Source organism: Drosophila subpulchrella, chromosome 2L (genome assembly GCF_014743375.2).
Source record: "Drosophila subpulchrella strain 33 F10 #4 breed RU33 chromosome 2L, RU_Dsub_v1.1 Primary Assembly, whole genome shotgun sequence".
NCBI classification, from domain to species: Eukaryota; Metazoa; Arthropoda; class Insecta; order Diptera; family Drosophilidae; genus Drosophila; species Drosophila subpulchrella.
The window spans coordinates 21,824,105-21,839,204 of record NC_050610.1 but is presented as its reverse complement, the minus strand read 5'-3'; the positions used below and the strand labels follow the sequence as shown (position 1 = coordinate 21,839,204).

The 15,100-nt window shown below is 39.0% G+C and overlaps 2 protein-coding genes across 5 annotated transcripts; both read left to right on the top strand.

Annotated features, from left to right (window-relative positions):
• Positions 1–10,133: 10,133 nt before the first annotated feature.
• On the top strand, positions 10,134–10,700 carry LOC119548010 (cytochrome c oxidase subunit 7A1, mitochondrial). The gene is made up of 3 exons (XM_037855079.1): positions 10,134–10,245; positions 10,377–10,444; positions 10,503–10,700. Exons 2-3 carry the CDS (start codon positions 10,400–10,402, stop codon positions 10,647–10,649), a joined length of 192 nt encoding a protein of 63 aa, XP_037711007.1. The 5' UTR covers positions 10,134–10,245; positions 10,377–10,399; the 3' UTR covers positions 10,650–10,700.
• Positions 10,701–10,817: 117 nt separating this feature from the next.
• On the top strand, positions 10,818–13,960 carry LOC119548009 (coiled-coil domain-containing protein 28A). Of its 4 annotated transcripts, none has more exons than XM_037855078.1 (4): positions 10,818–11,073; positions 11,153–11,420; positions 12,973–13,050; positions 13,221–13,960. In XM_037855078.1, exons 1-4 carry the CDS (start codon positions 10,951–10,953, stop codon positions 13,439–13,441), a joined length of 690 nt encoding a protein of 229 aa, XP_037711006.1. In that variant the 5' UTR covers positions 10,818–10,950; the 3' UTR covers positions 13,442–13,960. The 4 variants fall into 4 exon arrangements, with proteins under 4 accessions (XP_037711006.1, XP_037711005.1, XP_037711004.1 ...); XM_037855077.1 differs by having other exon boundaries at positions 13,218–13,960; XM_037855076.1 differs by having other exon boundaries at positions 12,667–13,050.
• Positions 13,961–15,100: the final 1,140 nt, after the last annotated feature.

The following is a 15,100-nucleotide window of genomic DNA, read 5'->3' as shown; positions in this document are numbered from 1 at the left end:
CATGCATTTTTATTTCGTTACACAAGCATTTCATTTCGTTCAAAGCAGAGGAGCCGCTTTTGCATCGGTGCTGCGCCTCTGTTACAAAATATTGACGAAGAAAAATCATACAACGTTTTTTTTTTCAAACTTTTTCTCTCAACCATTTTTCATTGGTGCAACGCCAGCGAAATCCGAGTTTAATCATGAATTTCGAAGCGAGGGGGGGGGTGTTCTATTCGAGGGCACGGTGTTGATTTCTATGTGCCATGGAGTTTTCCGTTTTGGGGAAAAACTATGGACAGGATTTTCCTAGGCGCACGAATAGATAGATGCAACCAGTTGGAGTTGCACGCAGGTGGGTTGCAAGTTGCAACTAGGCTTGCAGTTGCATTTGCCGCAGATCGTCTAACAGAAAAGCGAAAGAGTTTTCCACAAGCACTCGGATCTAGGCTCGCCGAACTAGGCTTCGGTTTTCTGTGTGTTTTTTTCTTTTCATTTTTTTTTTTTGCTCTTCGGCCGGCAGATGGCTGAACGTCGGGAGATGCACTCGCTGCACTCGATGCACTTTTCAAATGTGCGAGCGCGCAGGGGCACACAGTTTTCCATCCATCCACATCCGAATCCACACCAACAAAAGCCAAAGGGGGCGGCGATAGGAGCCCTAGGCACCACCCCCTCACCATGCCCCTGCCCCCCCAACACCATCCTCACGATTCTTACACTCTCTTGCTCTCACACCCATAGACCACAAACACAGAGAGCCGCCGTACACAAAGAAAAAACTAATATGATGAGAGGATTTATAGTATCCTATATCATTACGGTCTAAGTATTTATATTTTTCGAATCTGATGGATTTGTAAATACGGTTAAATCGAGACCAATTATATTTACTCTTATATACATAGATAGATGAAGATGTTCAAATTTAAAAAATTATATTTAAATGCTTTGACTATATGTTCTCCAAAATTATAAGTAAAATATGTATCAGTGAAAGATCATAAAATTTTTTTTTTTGTGTAGGTACATATTTACATATTTAATATATTATGGTATGAATAGATGAATATTGGATTAGAGCGTATAGCATCTACTGCAACAACAAAAAACTGAGCTTGATAGAAATTTTTAAAACTATCAATGCTAATATCTAACTCAAAAAGTTATGCAACTTGAATAAATTTAATGACTAGCTCCATTTTTTTCTGTGTATAATGAGGGGGTAGCGGGGAGCAGACGCAGATAAGTGCAGCTACGTGCACATAGAAGAAATTGCACACCGTACGAGCATGATGACGTTGGCGTAATTGCAGCACAAAGCAGCTGCAAAAAGAGCCCTAAAAAGCAAGAGTTGACTTGGAAACAGAGAAGGCTTTGAATAAATATGGTAAAAAATTCAAAAATATCAAAATAACAAATTGAAACATTTATTAGGATACATATACCTTCGGTAGATTACACAGTTACGAACTAAGTAATTATTAGTTCGGTTGGTTAGCTTTATAAAATGTTGTACAATTCACATTTAGACTAATGAAATTTTATTTAAATAATGTAGAAATACTTTAAATACAAAATAAATCGGTTAAAAGTACGATCTAATATGACCGATAATCACGCGCATGACATCAGAACCCTCCTTATAGGGGGCAAGAAATATCTCGTAGCGTCTTGTCTCTCCTGAACTCCATATGTTCTCCCCACTTCATGATGTTGTTCTTTTTTTTCGAACCCGAAGAACGAGCGAAGAGCGGGAAGAAAGAGATGGGAATGAGAAGGGTGCAATGCACTGACCGCGAGTACATTGGCCCCACTCTCACACAGACAGTCTAGACTTATGAGTACGACCTTCCCCCTCCATCCCCTCTCTTCTCCCGCGTGTATAGCCATCTCGTTCGCTCCGTTGCGCCGTTTGTGCCGTTACGTGTTACGTCATCCGCTTAGAGACCTCTGATCGCCTGTTCCATTAACATCGCATGACGCAAACTCCACCGAAAACGTACATTTCACAACCACACCGAGCACATCCAACCGAGAGTGGATCCCAGGGCGGCAGATAATGGGGCTTCCCCACTTGCCGGGACCTACTCCTTTTAACAGCGGCGGGCATAGAAAATCATTAGAAGTTACCCAAGAGCTACCAAGTTGTCATAGAAATAGCAAAAGTCTGGCCGACAACTTGGGCACACCCGGCTGGGGAACTGGGAACTGGGAAATATGGAAACTGGGATACTGGGAAACTGGAACCGGGAGCTCGAGCAGGGGCTTCGAGTGGAGCCGAGGATTGGGTTTCAGGTTTGGGCCCCCGGTTCGCGATGGGATTGGTTTCTTTTCAGTTTTTGGTTTGGGTGTTCGGTGTTCGCTGGGTGTACTATAGTAGCCTCTGCTAACATCGATTGGGTGGTTCGCCGCCGCATGGCTGTAAAAATTAACATAACAAAAAACCCACTCTTCATCCTGAACACCCCGACATTTTCCATTTTCGCATTATAATTTCAAATTTTTATAGCGCCATTTCTTGAAGCCTGTTCGTTTATATTTTAAACACACAAACGTTGCGCTACCGACAGAAATGGCCCAAAGTGGTTGACGCTTTGAGTTTTGTAGCCACTTTTCGGTTTGGAGGCACGCCTTCTAAAATTATAATTTATTATTATTATATTTCGTTTGCTTAATTACACCAGGAAAACAGAAGTGCTCGAGCACCACGGCGGTGCAAAGCCACCGAAACTCCCGACGTGCATTCAAAACCGCAGCGATGGCAACAGGCCACCATCCTCATCCAGACCATGGCCAGAAAACCAGATAAAATATACAGTCGGAACCCACTTCCATTACCACTTCGATCGCCCACGGTGAGAAAAAGTCGGGTGCTTTCTTTGAGATCTTAAGTAGCTGTTAAAAATGTTTATTTTCAGGAAGGTGCGAGGAAGTATTCTGAAAATGACGTTAAGTATTCAGTGTTTATCTTAAATATCTTATTTTATTTAAGAGGGATAAAGTGGAGCTCTACAAGCCAATAAGGAACGAAATGCGGAAATAGCTAAGGGTTACCAGTTTTTTTTAAAGCTTTAAAAAGCTAAAAGATTGATTTGTATTCAAATTCTAGATTGATAATATTATAATATCCCCAAGGAGATTACCCAGGACAAAAGGATATTATAATATCCCAAAGGAGATTAGACAGAACAAAAGGATAATATCAAATTCTCCTAAAATTCGTTGCTAGTAAATCTTCTAATAGATTTCCTCAGTGCATTTCCACTGCCATACGGGGAATTCACTGCTTTCTGATTTCTGCGCTTTCGTTTTTGTCTTGTTGGGCAAAAAATCGAAAAAGATGGCTACTAGCAGGGCGGGCTAACAGAAATCATAGCATAGCGGAGCAGAGGCGCCCGCCTAAATGGGGAGCATACATGTTATATTGGTCCACCTCCTTATGCGATGGGGAAGATGCGGAGAAGGCCCCCACAACTCACACTCTCCGAAGAACGGAACGGAAATGGGAGCCAAGTGGTGTGGTGTTAGATAAAGACGGCGGTACTATGTTAAGGGGCAAAAGCCCCACCACAACCACCACCACTAATTCGTAGCACCACCCGAGAGACCTTCTCAAGGTCCCGTTCTCCAATTGGGGACCTCCACATTTTTAGTCGCAGCGCACACACGCCGACATGGGGAAGTCTTGACTATCGTAGCAGGAGATCAGAAATCACGCAACAGGTGACACGATGGGGCGGCGGTTTGTTAATTTTTATGGGGTGTGCGGGGAAAATCCGATTACCAGGCATTCCAATTGTGTACACTCGTGTTGGTTTCGCCGTATCAGTCAAATGAGCTGCCATCTCGCTTCCTCGAGCAGCTCTCTCACTCACTCTTTCCGCTGTTCCGTTTATTTGTTACGTCACGCTATAGCCCCCATATCGGTCTGGATTTCATAAGGGGAAGGCAGGGGAACCAAGCGGGGTATATCAGTGCTTATGTGGCGTCTACATGTGCTTAAGTTTGTGATACACGTAAAGCTCAAAGTACTAGAGGATTTTAAGTGATAGTATAGGGGTACTAAATAGTTTCATTGGGTCAGATAACAGAGACTTCGGAGTAAGAAATAATACTTGGGAATTAACATCTGGCACTTCAAATGTTTTTAAACTTTTATGGGAAACTAAGATTTTTGGTAACCATTGCTAAAAACTTTAAATTCTCCGAATATAGAAAATTTGTATTTCTTAATGTAAAAGGATAAAGGTTCTGATATTATGAGTAAGTTATTTGAAAATATCAACTTTAGGAATGGATGCTTGATGTTTTCAGCTTAAATTTTTCAGATATATTACTGAATCTAGAGAATCCAAAAAAGCTTTTCGACCCTTAAAGGGGTAAATGATAAAACACACCCTTAGAACTAAATTCTCCTCCAAAATCCCAACCTTCAGTTTAAAATTTGTTTCCCCAACAACATTTTTTCCACCCCAACGCCTCCGTTTTTCTACCCAAAAAAAAATTGCATGCGAGCACCCACATATCAAATCGATATTCTCCAGCTTAGAGGCAAAGTTGACACAATCCACCTGGCCAACAGGTGCGACAGAACGACAATCCGTCTCCAGCACCCTCCGGAATGCAATGAAAAAGCTTATTTCGAAAGAACTCTGGGTGTTCTGGGTATTCCGGGTGTTTTGCTGGGGGGCGTCGCCAAAAGGATACTTTCATTTCATGCCCGGCGAGAGAGTGCAAACAATTTTTAGTGAAATTTTCGAATAGGCGAACAGCAAGCTCCCTTTTTTTGCGAGGGGTTTTTGGTTCCGATTCCGATTCTGCCGACGACACTTGATGATGATGATACTCGCTCATGCACACACCCGTATTTGGTTTGTTGTGTGTGTTTGTGGTGTGTTACGTTTTTTATTTCGCCGTTTTGTTTTTGTTCATGCGCACACTGAAAAAGGTTCTAAGTAATGGACGGGAGCGCCAGCAACAACCACTTAGAATGATAAAACAAACACAGAAACAAACAGGAGATACAGCAACAACAACAACGACTGTAAATCGGAGAGCACACGCATACTATTGCCAAACAAAAACAAAAAGTGGGTGGTGGTGGGGCCAAGGGGAGGAAATAAGGGGCGGAGGGTCAGGGCTGTTCTTCTCCCTCGCACTCGCACGACATTGACTTTGAAACACATTTGACGGCCCCAGGCAGAAGAAGACGAAGAAGGGGAACCACTCGTGATCACGACTAAAAAGCAGAAGCAGCAACAACAATGAGATAAGCAGCATACAGACCATACCCAAAAACTACAACAATTTTTTAGCTCACAGTGCTGATAGCCTTGGTTAAACCATTTGCAATTCTCTAAAATCAATAATTTCAAATGAGTTCGTCCAAAACTGTTTTGAAATTTTCTTGATTTTCACAAGATTTTTGAAAAACATGGCACTTAAACAAATACTTGTCATTTTTCAAACTTTGGAATTTAAAAGTTTATGAAAAATATTTCTATGTATTAAAAAAATATTTTTTAATTTATTCAAAATTTGGGTGGGCGTTAGTAATTCTTCTAATTTCCGTCCTTTATAAAAAAAGATTCACCATCACATTAAATTTTAAATATATTGGCCAAATAGTTTTTGGGTTTATATTTATTAGGTACCAAAATAATGGTATTTTATTTTTAATATTTTTATTTTAAGTTATTATAAACCTAAGGACCATTGGGTGCAAAATCATCTTATGTAACAAAAATATATTTGTATGAAGTATGTTGTACATACATAAATCGATAAACATAAAATCGTATTCCTAAATCGCACAGAAAACAAAAAAAAATTGTTTACGCTTTATAAATATTTTTGAGCTATAAAAGTAGCTATTTTTCCCGCTGGACAAAGGTCATCACCGTTTGCCCATACATGTGCTCCCGCCAGGTAATTAGCATTTCTGTCTCTTACCATCTCTCTCGCACGCACAAGCAACATGACAGCCTAATTCACCACGCCAGAGCGAGCACAAAGGTTAGTGAACTGTGTACCTCTCGCTCCTCCACCCCTTTCCCACCACACACTCATTACTCACACGTGTGCTTCTTTGTTTGCTAGTGTGGGTAGGCATATTTCAATGCCAAGGTGACGGCCTCGCCACACAATCGCCCCCTCTCTTTCCAACCGCGACTGTCCACCGTTCGTCTCGCTCGCTCTTGCGGTGAATAAGTCAGCGTCCTACACTTTGCTGCTCTACTGTTACCGTTAAAACTTAAACTTAAAACAGTTCAAACATTTTTTACAACACAAAAATCGACGCCAGAGGAGCGCGAACCGCAACGTATCCACCATTATCGCATTGAATCCCATTCAATCCACTCGGCAAACTCACTCGCCACACCGGCCACGCCCCAAAAAGGGGGACGGAGGATAAGAGTACGATTACGAGTACGAGTACGAGTGAGTGAATAGTGTGAATGCCTTATATTCGTAGCGGTTTTGTGAATTTTGTAATAGGCCATCAGAAGTTCGAGATGGATACTGGGATGGCCTATGTGGGCACGAAAGAGATGAATATATGCCGCAATGTTTGCTCAGGGCTCGTTATGTCCTGCTCTAATTTCTGGTCGCCTGTTAACTGTTTTAGTTAAAGAGCAATCCATTTTGTTTTGCCCCATGAAAAGGAGTAGCGCCAATGTTCTGTCCCCATCGCAATCGCACACACAATATTGCCATCTCAACTGGCACGCAGCAAAGTTGCGGGGGCAAAAATGCGAGAAAGAGTGCGAAAAAAGGCAGCAGATGCAGCGGAGTTGTTTTTGCCCAACCCTATATAGGTTATCTATTACTATTTTTCCCTTTAACTATAACTTGAAATTCATTCATTATTTAAATACCAATTTTAAAGCTTTATTTCCCCTAGAATGATTAATTATTATTTTGCTACTTAAGCTTTAAGCGCATTTGCACAAAAGCTGAACAACCATTCCTTCTTCAATCTTTCAGTGGGAATTGCAAGAACTTGACTTGTTGTCAAAGCTTGGCATTTGAATAAAGAATTACGAGATAGCAATTCTTTTCCTTGAAGTTTTTCAGTAACTTAATATCTTTTTGCTATATTTTTACATTTTTTCATATTTCATTTAGCAAATTTATAAAGCTATATTTTTCTCTAAGCTAGGGTTTTGAAGGTTCTGTTTAAGTTGGGCGCGTGTTTTATATTTCTTCGTTCGTTTTTATCAAAAATCGGAGAACTCATTATCGATATATTACAAATATGTGCCTTAAAAAATGCATTTGTTTTCCTTCCATTGGTCAAACAAAAAAGACCTACAAAAAGTTTTGGATGAACTCGCTCCACATCTATGTATGTATGATCCTTGGGTTTATAAATTAAAGAAACATTGCAAATCAAGTTTAAACGAATCCTTTGCCATATTGAAGCTTATAAGAAATACTTTTCAGTCACTAGAAAAACGCCTTCTCCCAAATTATATTTAATATTTAGGGTTCTTTCAAAACCCTCCATTTAAGGAGCTTGGATTTCTTAGTGCTGAACAAAAGGATTATGTCTTATCTCATGAACAAGTTTTAAGGATTACGTAATTGAAAAGAGAGATACTACCAATGTTTTAAGAACTCCATCACCGACGCAAAATTGTTGACAAGCCCCCAACTTTAGTTCTGTTTATTTATGCTGGATGATTCGAGGCTCCCGCGCAACCCCTCTCATCAATTTGGCTTTTTGATAAAACTTTCAATCCGCAAAGCACGAAAAAAGCATTAACAAGCGCTTTCTGTGTGTGTGAGGTGCTTTTGATTTAATAAACTTTAATCCATTGATAATAATCATATAGTAAATAGTTCTTAAGAAAAGATATGTTTTCTATAAGAAATCAATCAGCCTTGATAACTTCTAAGTCTGTATTTTTATCAAAACTATTTGTATCCAGGGATCTTACATGATCTTTCCAGTTCTTGCCATTCTGAAATCATTGGAACTTGCAGGTTTCAAATCTATTTTATAACGTTACTAGGTTTCTTTAATATTTTATAATACCTGGCTTATTTAATAACTTTTATACTGCAAGGCTTTCAGTTAAAGTTCTTATTGTGCTTCTTGATTGCCCTAGAACTTTTAAATACTCACTCGACTCGAGGGGCAATGCATGAGGGACGGAACCCCTCTTTTTGAGTGATGCAGCTTGCAGAACAAGTTTAGAACTTAAACTTTGATAGAGGGAGAGCACAGAAAGGGAGTCAGAGCGAGAAAGGGCTAGCGGTACAATGGGATTTATAAGGTAGCGAACCCAAGGAGAACCCGAGAATGTGTCCAAAGTCTCCCCTTTTCCCTCCCCATCGCCCCCATATCATTTGCTATTTTAATAAAAGCACTCGGAGGTGAACTTGACAGATTTAACTTTTTTCAAGTTTCGGAATACCGAAAAGCGGCCGCCTCGCAACTTTGGCAAGTTAATTTAGCAATGGAATGGAAGCTACAGTTTTGAAAGTTCTTTTGCTGGGCGCTGAAAATCGGCGATGGCTTTAGGAGGGCGATACGACATCTATTTCCTTTGTTTTGAAACAGGTCGACGATGCTTGAGGGTTTCAAGGGGACTGGGGGGTCAACCGATCCGAGCGTAAGCGTTTTATATACAATTTTTTGTTCGGCCGAGAGAGCTTAAACAGCTTTTTAGTGGGCACATTATACAAAAGAATATATTTATTGGCCTGCTGCAATGATTGTGTAAACAAATTAAGTAACCGCAATCAGAAAGTCTACGAGATTTTTCAATTTCTGTGGACCCACATTATAAACTAAAATTTTTTTTAGTTTTAACTATAATTATTTCTTAAGGGTAACTATCTTGAAAATATCTTAAGATTATGATAATTACTCATCTTATGGCTTTCTAAAAAATATTATAATTATCACTTGTGCAATTAATAAGCCATTTGGATTATAATGACTATCAAGATTGACTTTAGGAGATCCCAAAAATGTTGGGTTGTAATTTTGAATTATATAATATGCTAGGCTAAGCCATGTTTTTTTTATAATTAAACGTGAGAACCAAAAGTGAAAGCTTGTAATTACACTTAAATTAATAAATATAATTTTAAACTTTGAGAAGAACCTAAAATTTTTTTATAGTTAAAATACCAAAGTTTGATTTTACGAAAAAATCGTTTTATAATAAATGAAATACTAAAATAACTATTAACTATTCTAGTTCTGAATGGCATCTTAAAGCATTATCTTAAACATTTTTCTTATGAGAAACATCAAAATATTCCGAAAAATCGTCCGAAAAAAACCCCTAAATGGACCTGTACCCCAACCTATTTTTTTCAAATCCCTTCGCGCTCTCTTTTCGCGCGTCTACAAATTTCACATAACACGAAACGGAAGCAGTTTTTTCAAAGAAATTGCACAACTCATTCGGTGTAGAATTATTGTAATCCCCACCAGGCGCACAGGAACCGTTAGTTGGCGGATATCCCCAAGTGTCTTCGGAGTGCTTTTCGCCGCAAGCGCTTTCCGCAATGGGTGCGAGCGGGACGGCTGCTGTGCGCAGCTTTTGCCGCACCCCACCTACCAGTGGAGCCATCTCGCTCGCACCCAGTGTTGCATTGGCGCTAGGCCGTAAATACGAATAGTGCAGAAAAGACGCCAAATCGCCGCCTGCTTTGCCTGAGCGCCTGATGAAAAATTCACAAAAAGCCAAAATAGCGCGGAACATACAATTTTTTCTCGAACGGCGAATCACGACGCAACTCTAAAATCCGGCAGTTGGTATTCAAAGTTCTAAATGAATTAAGGAAATTCCGAATTGGTAAAATAGTTTTGAATAAAAATATTATATTCGTTTTTTGGTACTTTTATTTTTACAATTTTAATTCCCTCAATTTGTTTAAGAAAAGGTTTGCTTTTAATGATTTTAGTTATTCGTCGCACTTTTGAATTTGTAACGTGCGTTGCAGCCCGCCAAATTCAAAATTTGAGTTGGTACAAGAAGAAATAGGTACAAATGCAAAAATAATAAGAAATCAATAAGAAACTATAACAAAAATTAAATATTGTTAAATATATTTTGGGAAAGCAAAATAAATACAATATTTATTTTTTATATTTATTTCTTAAACTTGACAACTCTTTGAGTGCATTTTTCTTTCATTCCCTTTTGCTTAAAATCATCTGTGAATAATTCTATTTTTATCTGTTACAAGAAATTGCAGCAAGTCAATTGCAATTCTTTAATTGTTGCACTTTTGGAGGTGAGTGTTTTTCAAAATATAAAATTAATTGGAATACAAAAAAAAAAGAATATAACGTTTCAAAAAGTTAAGTTAAGTTTAGTGAGTTGGTTATTTTAAGTAAAGAGCTTATACTTTGATACATTCAACAGTTACATAACAAATCTCGGCAAAAATGACTCTACCCGAAGGTCTTTCTAACAAAATGAAGGTTTTCCAGGTGAGTTGATGAGCCCTAACATTTTAATTAAATATATAAAGATTCTTAATTTTTATAGGCAGTCAACGAATTGCCCGTTTTTCTGAAAGGAGGACCAGTGGACAAGGCTTTATTTGGCATAACAGCTGGATTGTGCGGCGTTGGCATCCTAAGCTTTATCCATTTGGTCTACACAATGGGTTTCGCCAAGAAGAAGGCGGCTTAAATTAAGGGATAATAATCAAATGTGGCTTTGATTAAAAACAAATTAAACTAAGTTTTCTTGCGTTTTTATTAGAATTCAAAAGAACCGCCTAAATAATATTTCTAAAAATTAAGTGGAGCAACACTGTTCTTTTAAAAATTATAAGTAGAGCAACACTGTTTTCTGCCACGCAATTGTGAGTTTGGTATTCTAACCATCTACGGTCACACTGTTTTGGGAGGAAAAATAAAAACAAAGAAAATTCATCTTTCCTAACAGAATTTAGAATTTATTAAATATTTTAACAACAAAATCAAGCCAAATGGAGCCCAACGATGAGGTGGTCGAACGCCAGAAGCTGGTCAACGATGTGGAAACGGAGGAGGAAGCCCAAAGCCAAAGTGCACCCAAATCAGCCACCCCCGCCTCGCCCGCCGTTCCAAATGTAAGATTTCCATTCCCATTCCCCCGGGAATTTCGATGATTCTGGGTATAGAAACTATAAACTAAAACTCTTTTTGCAGATCAAAATCAAGGGAATATCCAGCGGGGAGACCACGCGCAGCAGAAACTCCGCCTCCTGCTCCATCGAGCGTACAATATCCGAAAAGGAGAAGGACAACAAAAGTCAGGGGCAGGGTCAAGCGGCCGCGAAGGTGACATATTTGAATGAGCGGCGGCCACGCCCACAGGCGCATGCGGGGAGTGGCGGCGGAGGAGGAGGAGGCGGCGGCGGCGGCGGTGGAGACGAAAGATTCGAGTTCAAGACCCGGCCACGAAAATTGCTCAAAGGTGGGTGCAGCTATAAAGCCCACTTACTCATCGTTCTCCCCTTTTAATGCCTTTCAGTCGCTGTGGATCGCGGTTTTTGGCTTCAGCTGGGAAGTTTAGGTGTTCGGTTTCATATACAGTAGAAACTCCCATGAAGGAACAAGCTATATAACTAGTATTAGTCATTTATTTTGAAGTTTGCTATTTGCCTAACACAGAAACAGATATTATTTCAATTTAAGTTCCCATACTTCATTTTTTAATATTCTATAAAATATTTTTAAAACGTTCCGTTAAAATATTAGGCCCCTAAATGGTTTATCCATAATTTTAGGAATGTTCTTTAAATTAATTTTACAAAAGTCTTCAAGGACCCACCATTTTAAGATAGCTAAATAGAATACATATATACATATACATATATTGTTCTCCTTTTAAATCCATAAAAGATCCACCAATTTACAATTGCTAAATAGTATATGTCCTTTTAAATCCAAAAGACCCACCAATTTACAATTTCTAAATAGTATACATACATATAGTGTTGTCCTTTTAAATCCACAAATCAAATATTCCTTTATTCCAAATCTTATTAAAACCAATTTTTCAGTAAACCCCTAAAAAATCTCCTTAAATGCTAGCAAACTCGACTAATTGCCGGCTAACACGGCCATCATTGACCTTGGCCAGCCATGACGCACTTTTCCCGTGTCCATATGGCCGGAATACATTACATTCCATTATTCACAGTCCAAATAGACACGTGCCCCGCCCGATACACCCGCACACAGACACTTTGATAGGTGGTTATAATTTCAATAATTGAAATTACAAGCCTCTTGCCGCCCCATGCGAAAAACGAAAAAGTAACAGCCTGTGGCAGGACTTTTCTTTAGCCTGCTGTCAGCTTTCCCAATCGGTTCAGTTCGCATGGCAGTGGCTGTGGTTTAGTTGCTGAGTCTTACAAATAGAGCTTCATTTCTTTTTTATTTGATATGATTATTGGATATTTCAGTATATATTGATTGGTATTTAATATCAATTAAGTGTGTTACAGTGATTTTATGTTAGTAATACCATTTCTTATTCTTTTAAAATATATTTCTTTTCCTCTCCTTTATTTAGTTTTTTAGAACTTTTTAAACTAACACCTTTGTAACTGATTTCCTAATTTGGTTCCTTATTATTTCTTAATTTGTTATTATTTTTTATTTGTATTTCCATATGCCCCATCATTTATTTGTTAACCATGCCATGCCGGGACCAGATCGTGATGCATTGGAACCCACACACAGCAGTGCCAACAGCCTGAATGCAATCACTTTGGTGAGCAGCGAGTGGCTATCACCTGATCCCACAACCACGAACAACAACAACAACACCACCACCACCCCCAAGAATAACAACAACGATAGCACAAAACCCAACAATAACAATCAACCAAGTAATAGCAATCAGAACACACCGCGATCGCAGCGTCGCAAAAATGCCCCAGCTTCGATGCCAAATGCCAGTGTCCACAGCGCTAAATTCGACGATCGTCCAATAAAACATCATTCCTTTGTCTCCGAAGTTCCCGATGTGAAGCACATGGAGCGGGCCCTACTAGGATTGCTGGATGATTTTCACTCCGGCAAGCTGAAGGCCTTTGGTGAGTGCAGTTTGAATTTAGTTTTCAGGGATTTCCTGAAGAATTCGCGTTTTAGATAAATGAGTGAAAGCTAAGCTGATTTATATGTAAAAAAGCGAATTCTTTAGATTATGTTACAACAATATCAAAACTTTAGCTAACCCTCCTTCACATCTTCTATTCCCAAGCAGGTTCCGGCTGCACAATGGATCAGATGACCAAGATCCGCGAGCAGCAGGAGAGCCTGGCCAAACTGCATTTCGAGCTGGCTGCCGCCGAGGAGGATTCCCTGGAGCACGGCAACGAGTTCAACACCAACAAGGCGCAGGAGAATATGCTGCAGCTGATGCAGCGCCTGGAACAGCTATCCATTTCCATCGAGCAGCTACAGACAAGCCACACGGGTCTCTGAGATTTGGCCCAGCCGCAGGCCTGGGATCAACGCCTGCTCTGGCTCTGAGCACACCGGAAAAAACCAAGGAGAAACACCAAAACGGATACGAGAACTTTGGGGATCTAGGAGTTTTACACGAGATTAGCGACTTTTCAGTAGAGTGGGCGAACTTCTGGGATTTTGTGTAAATATTTTAAGTTGTACGCTTAAGTGGGAGAACTCGATGGGCTTCTTATTGCTAAATAGTTTAGCAAACTCGCAGTGATTGTGAAACTAATTTAGATTGTCTTCGCATAGCCATAGCAATAGCATTAAATTTTAATAGACCGGTGCCAGTAGGTGGTGCTAAAATGATTCATTTACATTACAATTCGATTTGATTATTGTGTGCTGCAGGTTATCAGGCCTTGATTATGATGAAAAATCTGTTCTGCTTATTGTTTGTTATAGTTATTTGCAATATATATAAACACCCAATCATATACATGTACGAAACTCGGAACCTATTAAAGTTATCATTTTTATAATGCATATAAAGTTTTTCGCGGAAGCAGTGTTTATATTCAAGTGACTGGAATTCCCATAAGGCGATGAATAATGCTTAGTTTACTTTTCTTATTTGATTATTGCTTTAGCTATATTTAAATTTAAAATGATTTATTTTATGAGAAATTTAAAAAATTATTTTTAATATTCCAATCACTATTATTTTTGTGGCGCTTGGAGTGTCAGAATTTTTACCAACTCGGGGTTCTAAGGAAACGGAATTCCCCACAATCGAATCATACGTCCCCATTCCGCCGGTTATTGGGGGCTGGGGTTCTCAAAGACGCCCACCGCGGATTCCGTTCTGCATGCACAATTTCCATTTCGGGATGGGCATATCAAATGTGAGAAGTGAACCTTTGGACAAGTGCATTCGTACATAGGAAATTTTATTCCGCCGTTGCTGTTTCTTGTGGTTTAATTTATGCATTCGTATTCAGCCGGTGTCCTCTGTTTTTTTTTTTTTTTAGCTGTCATTGCGCAGTCGCAGCCGGGTTATCTCCCCGTTGTTGTTGTTATCCGACTTTAATGTTGGGTTGTTCTTGTTATTTTGTGTTTTTTGTTGGTTTCTTTTCTTCTGTTGGGGCTTGTGATCGGTAAAAGTAAATTGTTGTTCATTCTTTCTTTTTAATGTCGGTGTAAATCCGGGTTTCAAATAACAAGAACTGTGCACGGCGAGAAAATTTGGGAGTTAATTAGGGAGAAGAATTTCAATGAGTGCTGAAAAGAAAGATATATCATACAACGGAGATCCTATCTTTTATCAAATCTATTGTAGTTTTATATAGAGCATCTACAAATATTACCTATTTTTATATGCATAAGGTTTCGAAAATTCTTTAAAATCTTATGTTACGTTTTTGAGAATTAATTCTTTAAAAAAACCTAGGATATTAGTTCCCAGAAAACTAGGTAATATGTAGGTTATCTAGAGTAAGGTTTCGAAATTTTTGAATCTTATGTTTCTTAAACAAAATTAGGAAATTCAATTTTTCAATTTTGATTAGTTCCTCGGACACAACAGACTATGGGTAATTTTGGGATGATTATACCTTATCAAAAATCTCTGCCAGTGGACTCCCACTTGCTGTTTGTGGCCACCGTTCCCTTTTTATTATTTTTTTTTTCTTT

What these genes read in the sequence shown, in the direction of transcription:
- LOC119548010 (XM_037855079.1), top strand. Translation starts at nt 10,400, where the DNA reads ATGACTCTACCCGAAGGTCTTTCTAACAAAATGAAGGTTTTCCAG. An exon ending in ACAAAATGAAGGTTTTCCAG is followed by an intron (nt 10,445 to 10,502) that starts GTGAGTTGATGA and finishes TAATTTTTATAG; the next exon opens with GCAGTCAACGAATTGCCCGT.
- LOC119548009 (XM_037855075.1), top strand. Translation starts at nt 10,951, where the DNA reads ATGGAGCCCAACGATGAGGTGGTCGAACGCCAGAAGCTGGTCAACGAT. An exon ending in CCTCGCCCGCCGTTCCAAAT is followed by an intron (nt 11,074 to 11,152) that starts GTAAGATTTCCA and finishes CTCTTTTTGCAG; the next exon opens with ATCAAAATCAAGGGAATATC. An exon ending in CGGCAAGCTGAAGGCCTTTG is followed by an intron (nt 13,051 to 13,217) that starts GTGAGTGCAGTT and finishes TCTATTCCCAAG; the next exon opens with CAGGTTCCGGCTGCACAATG.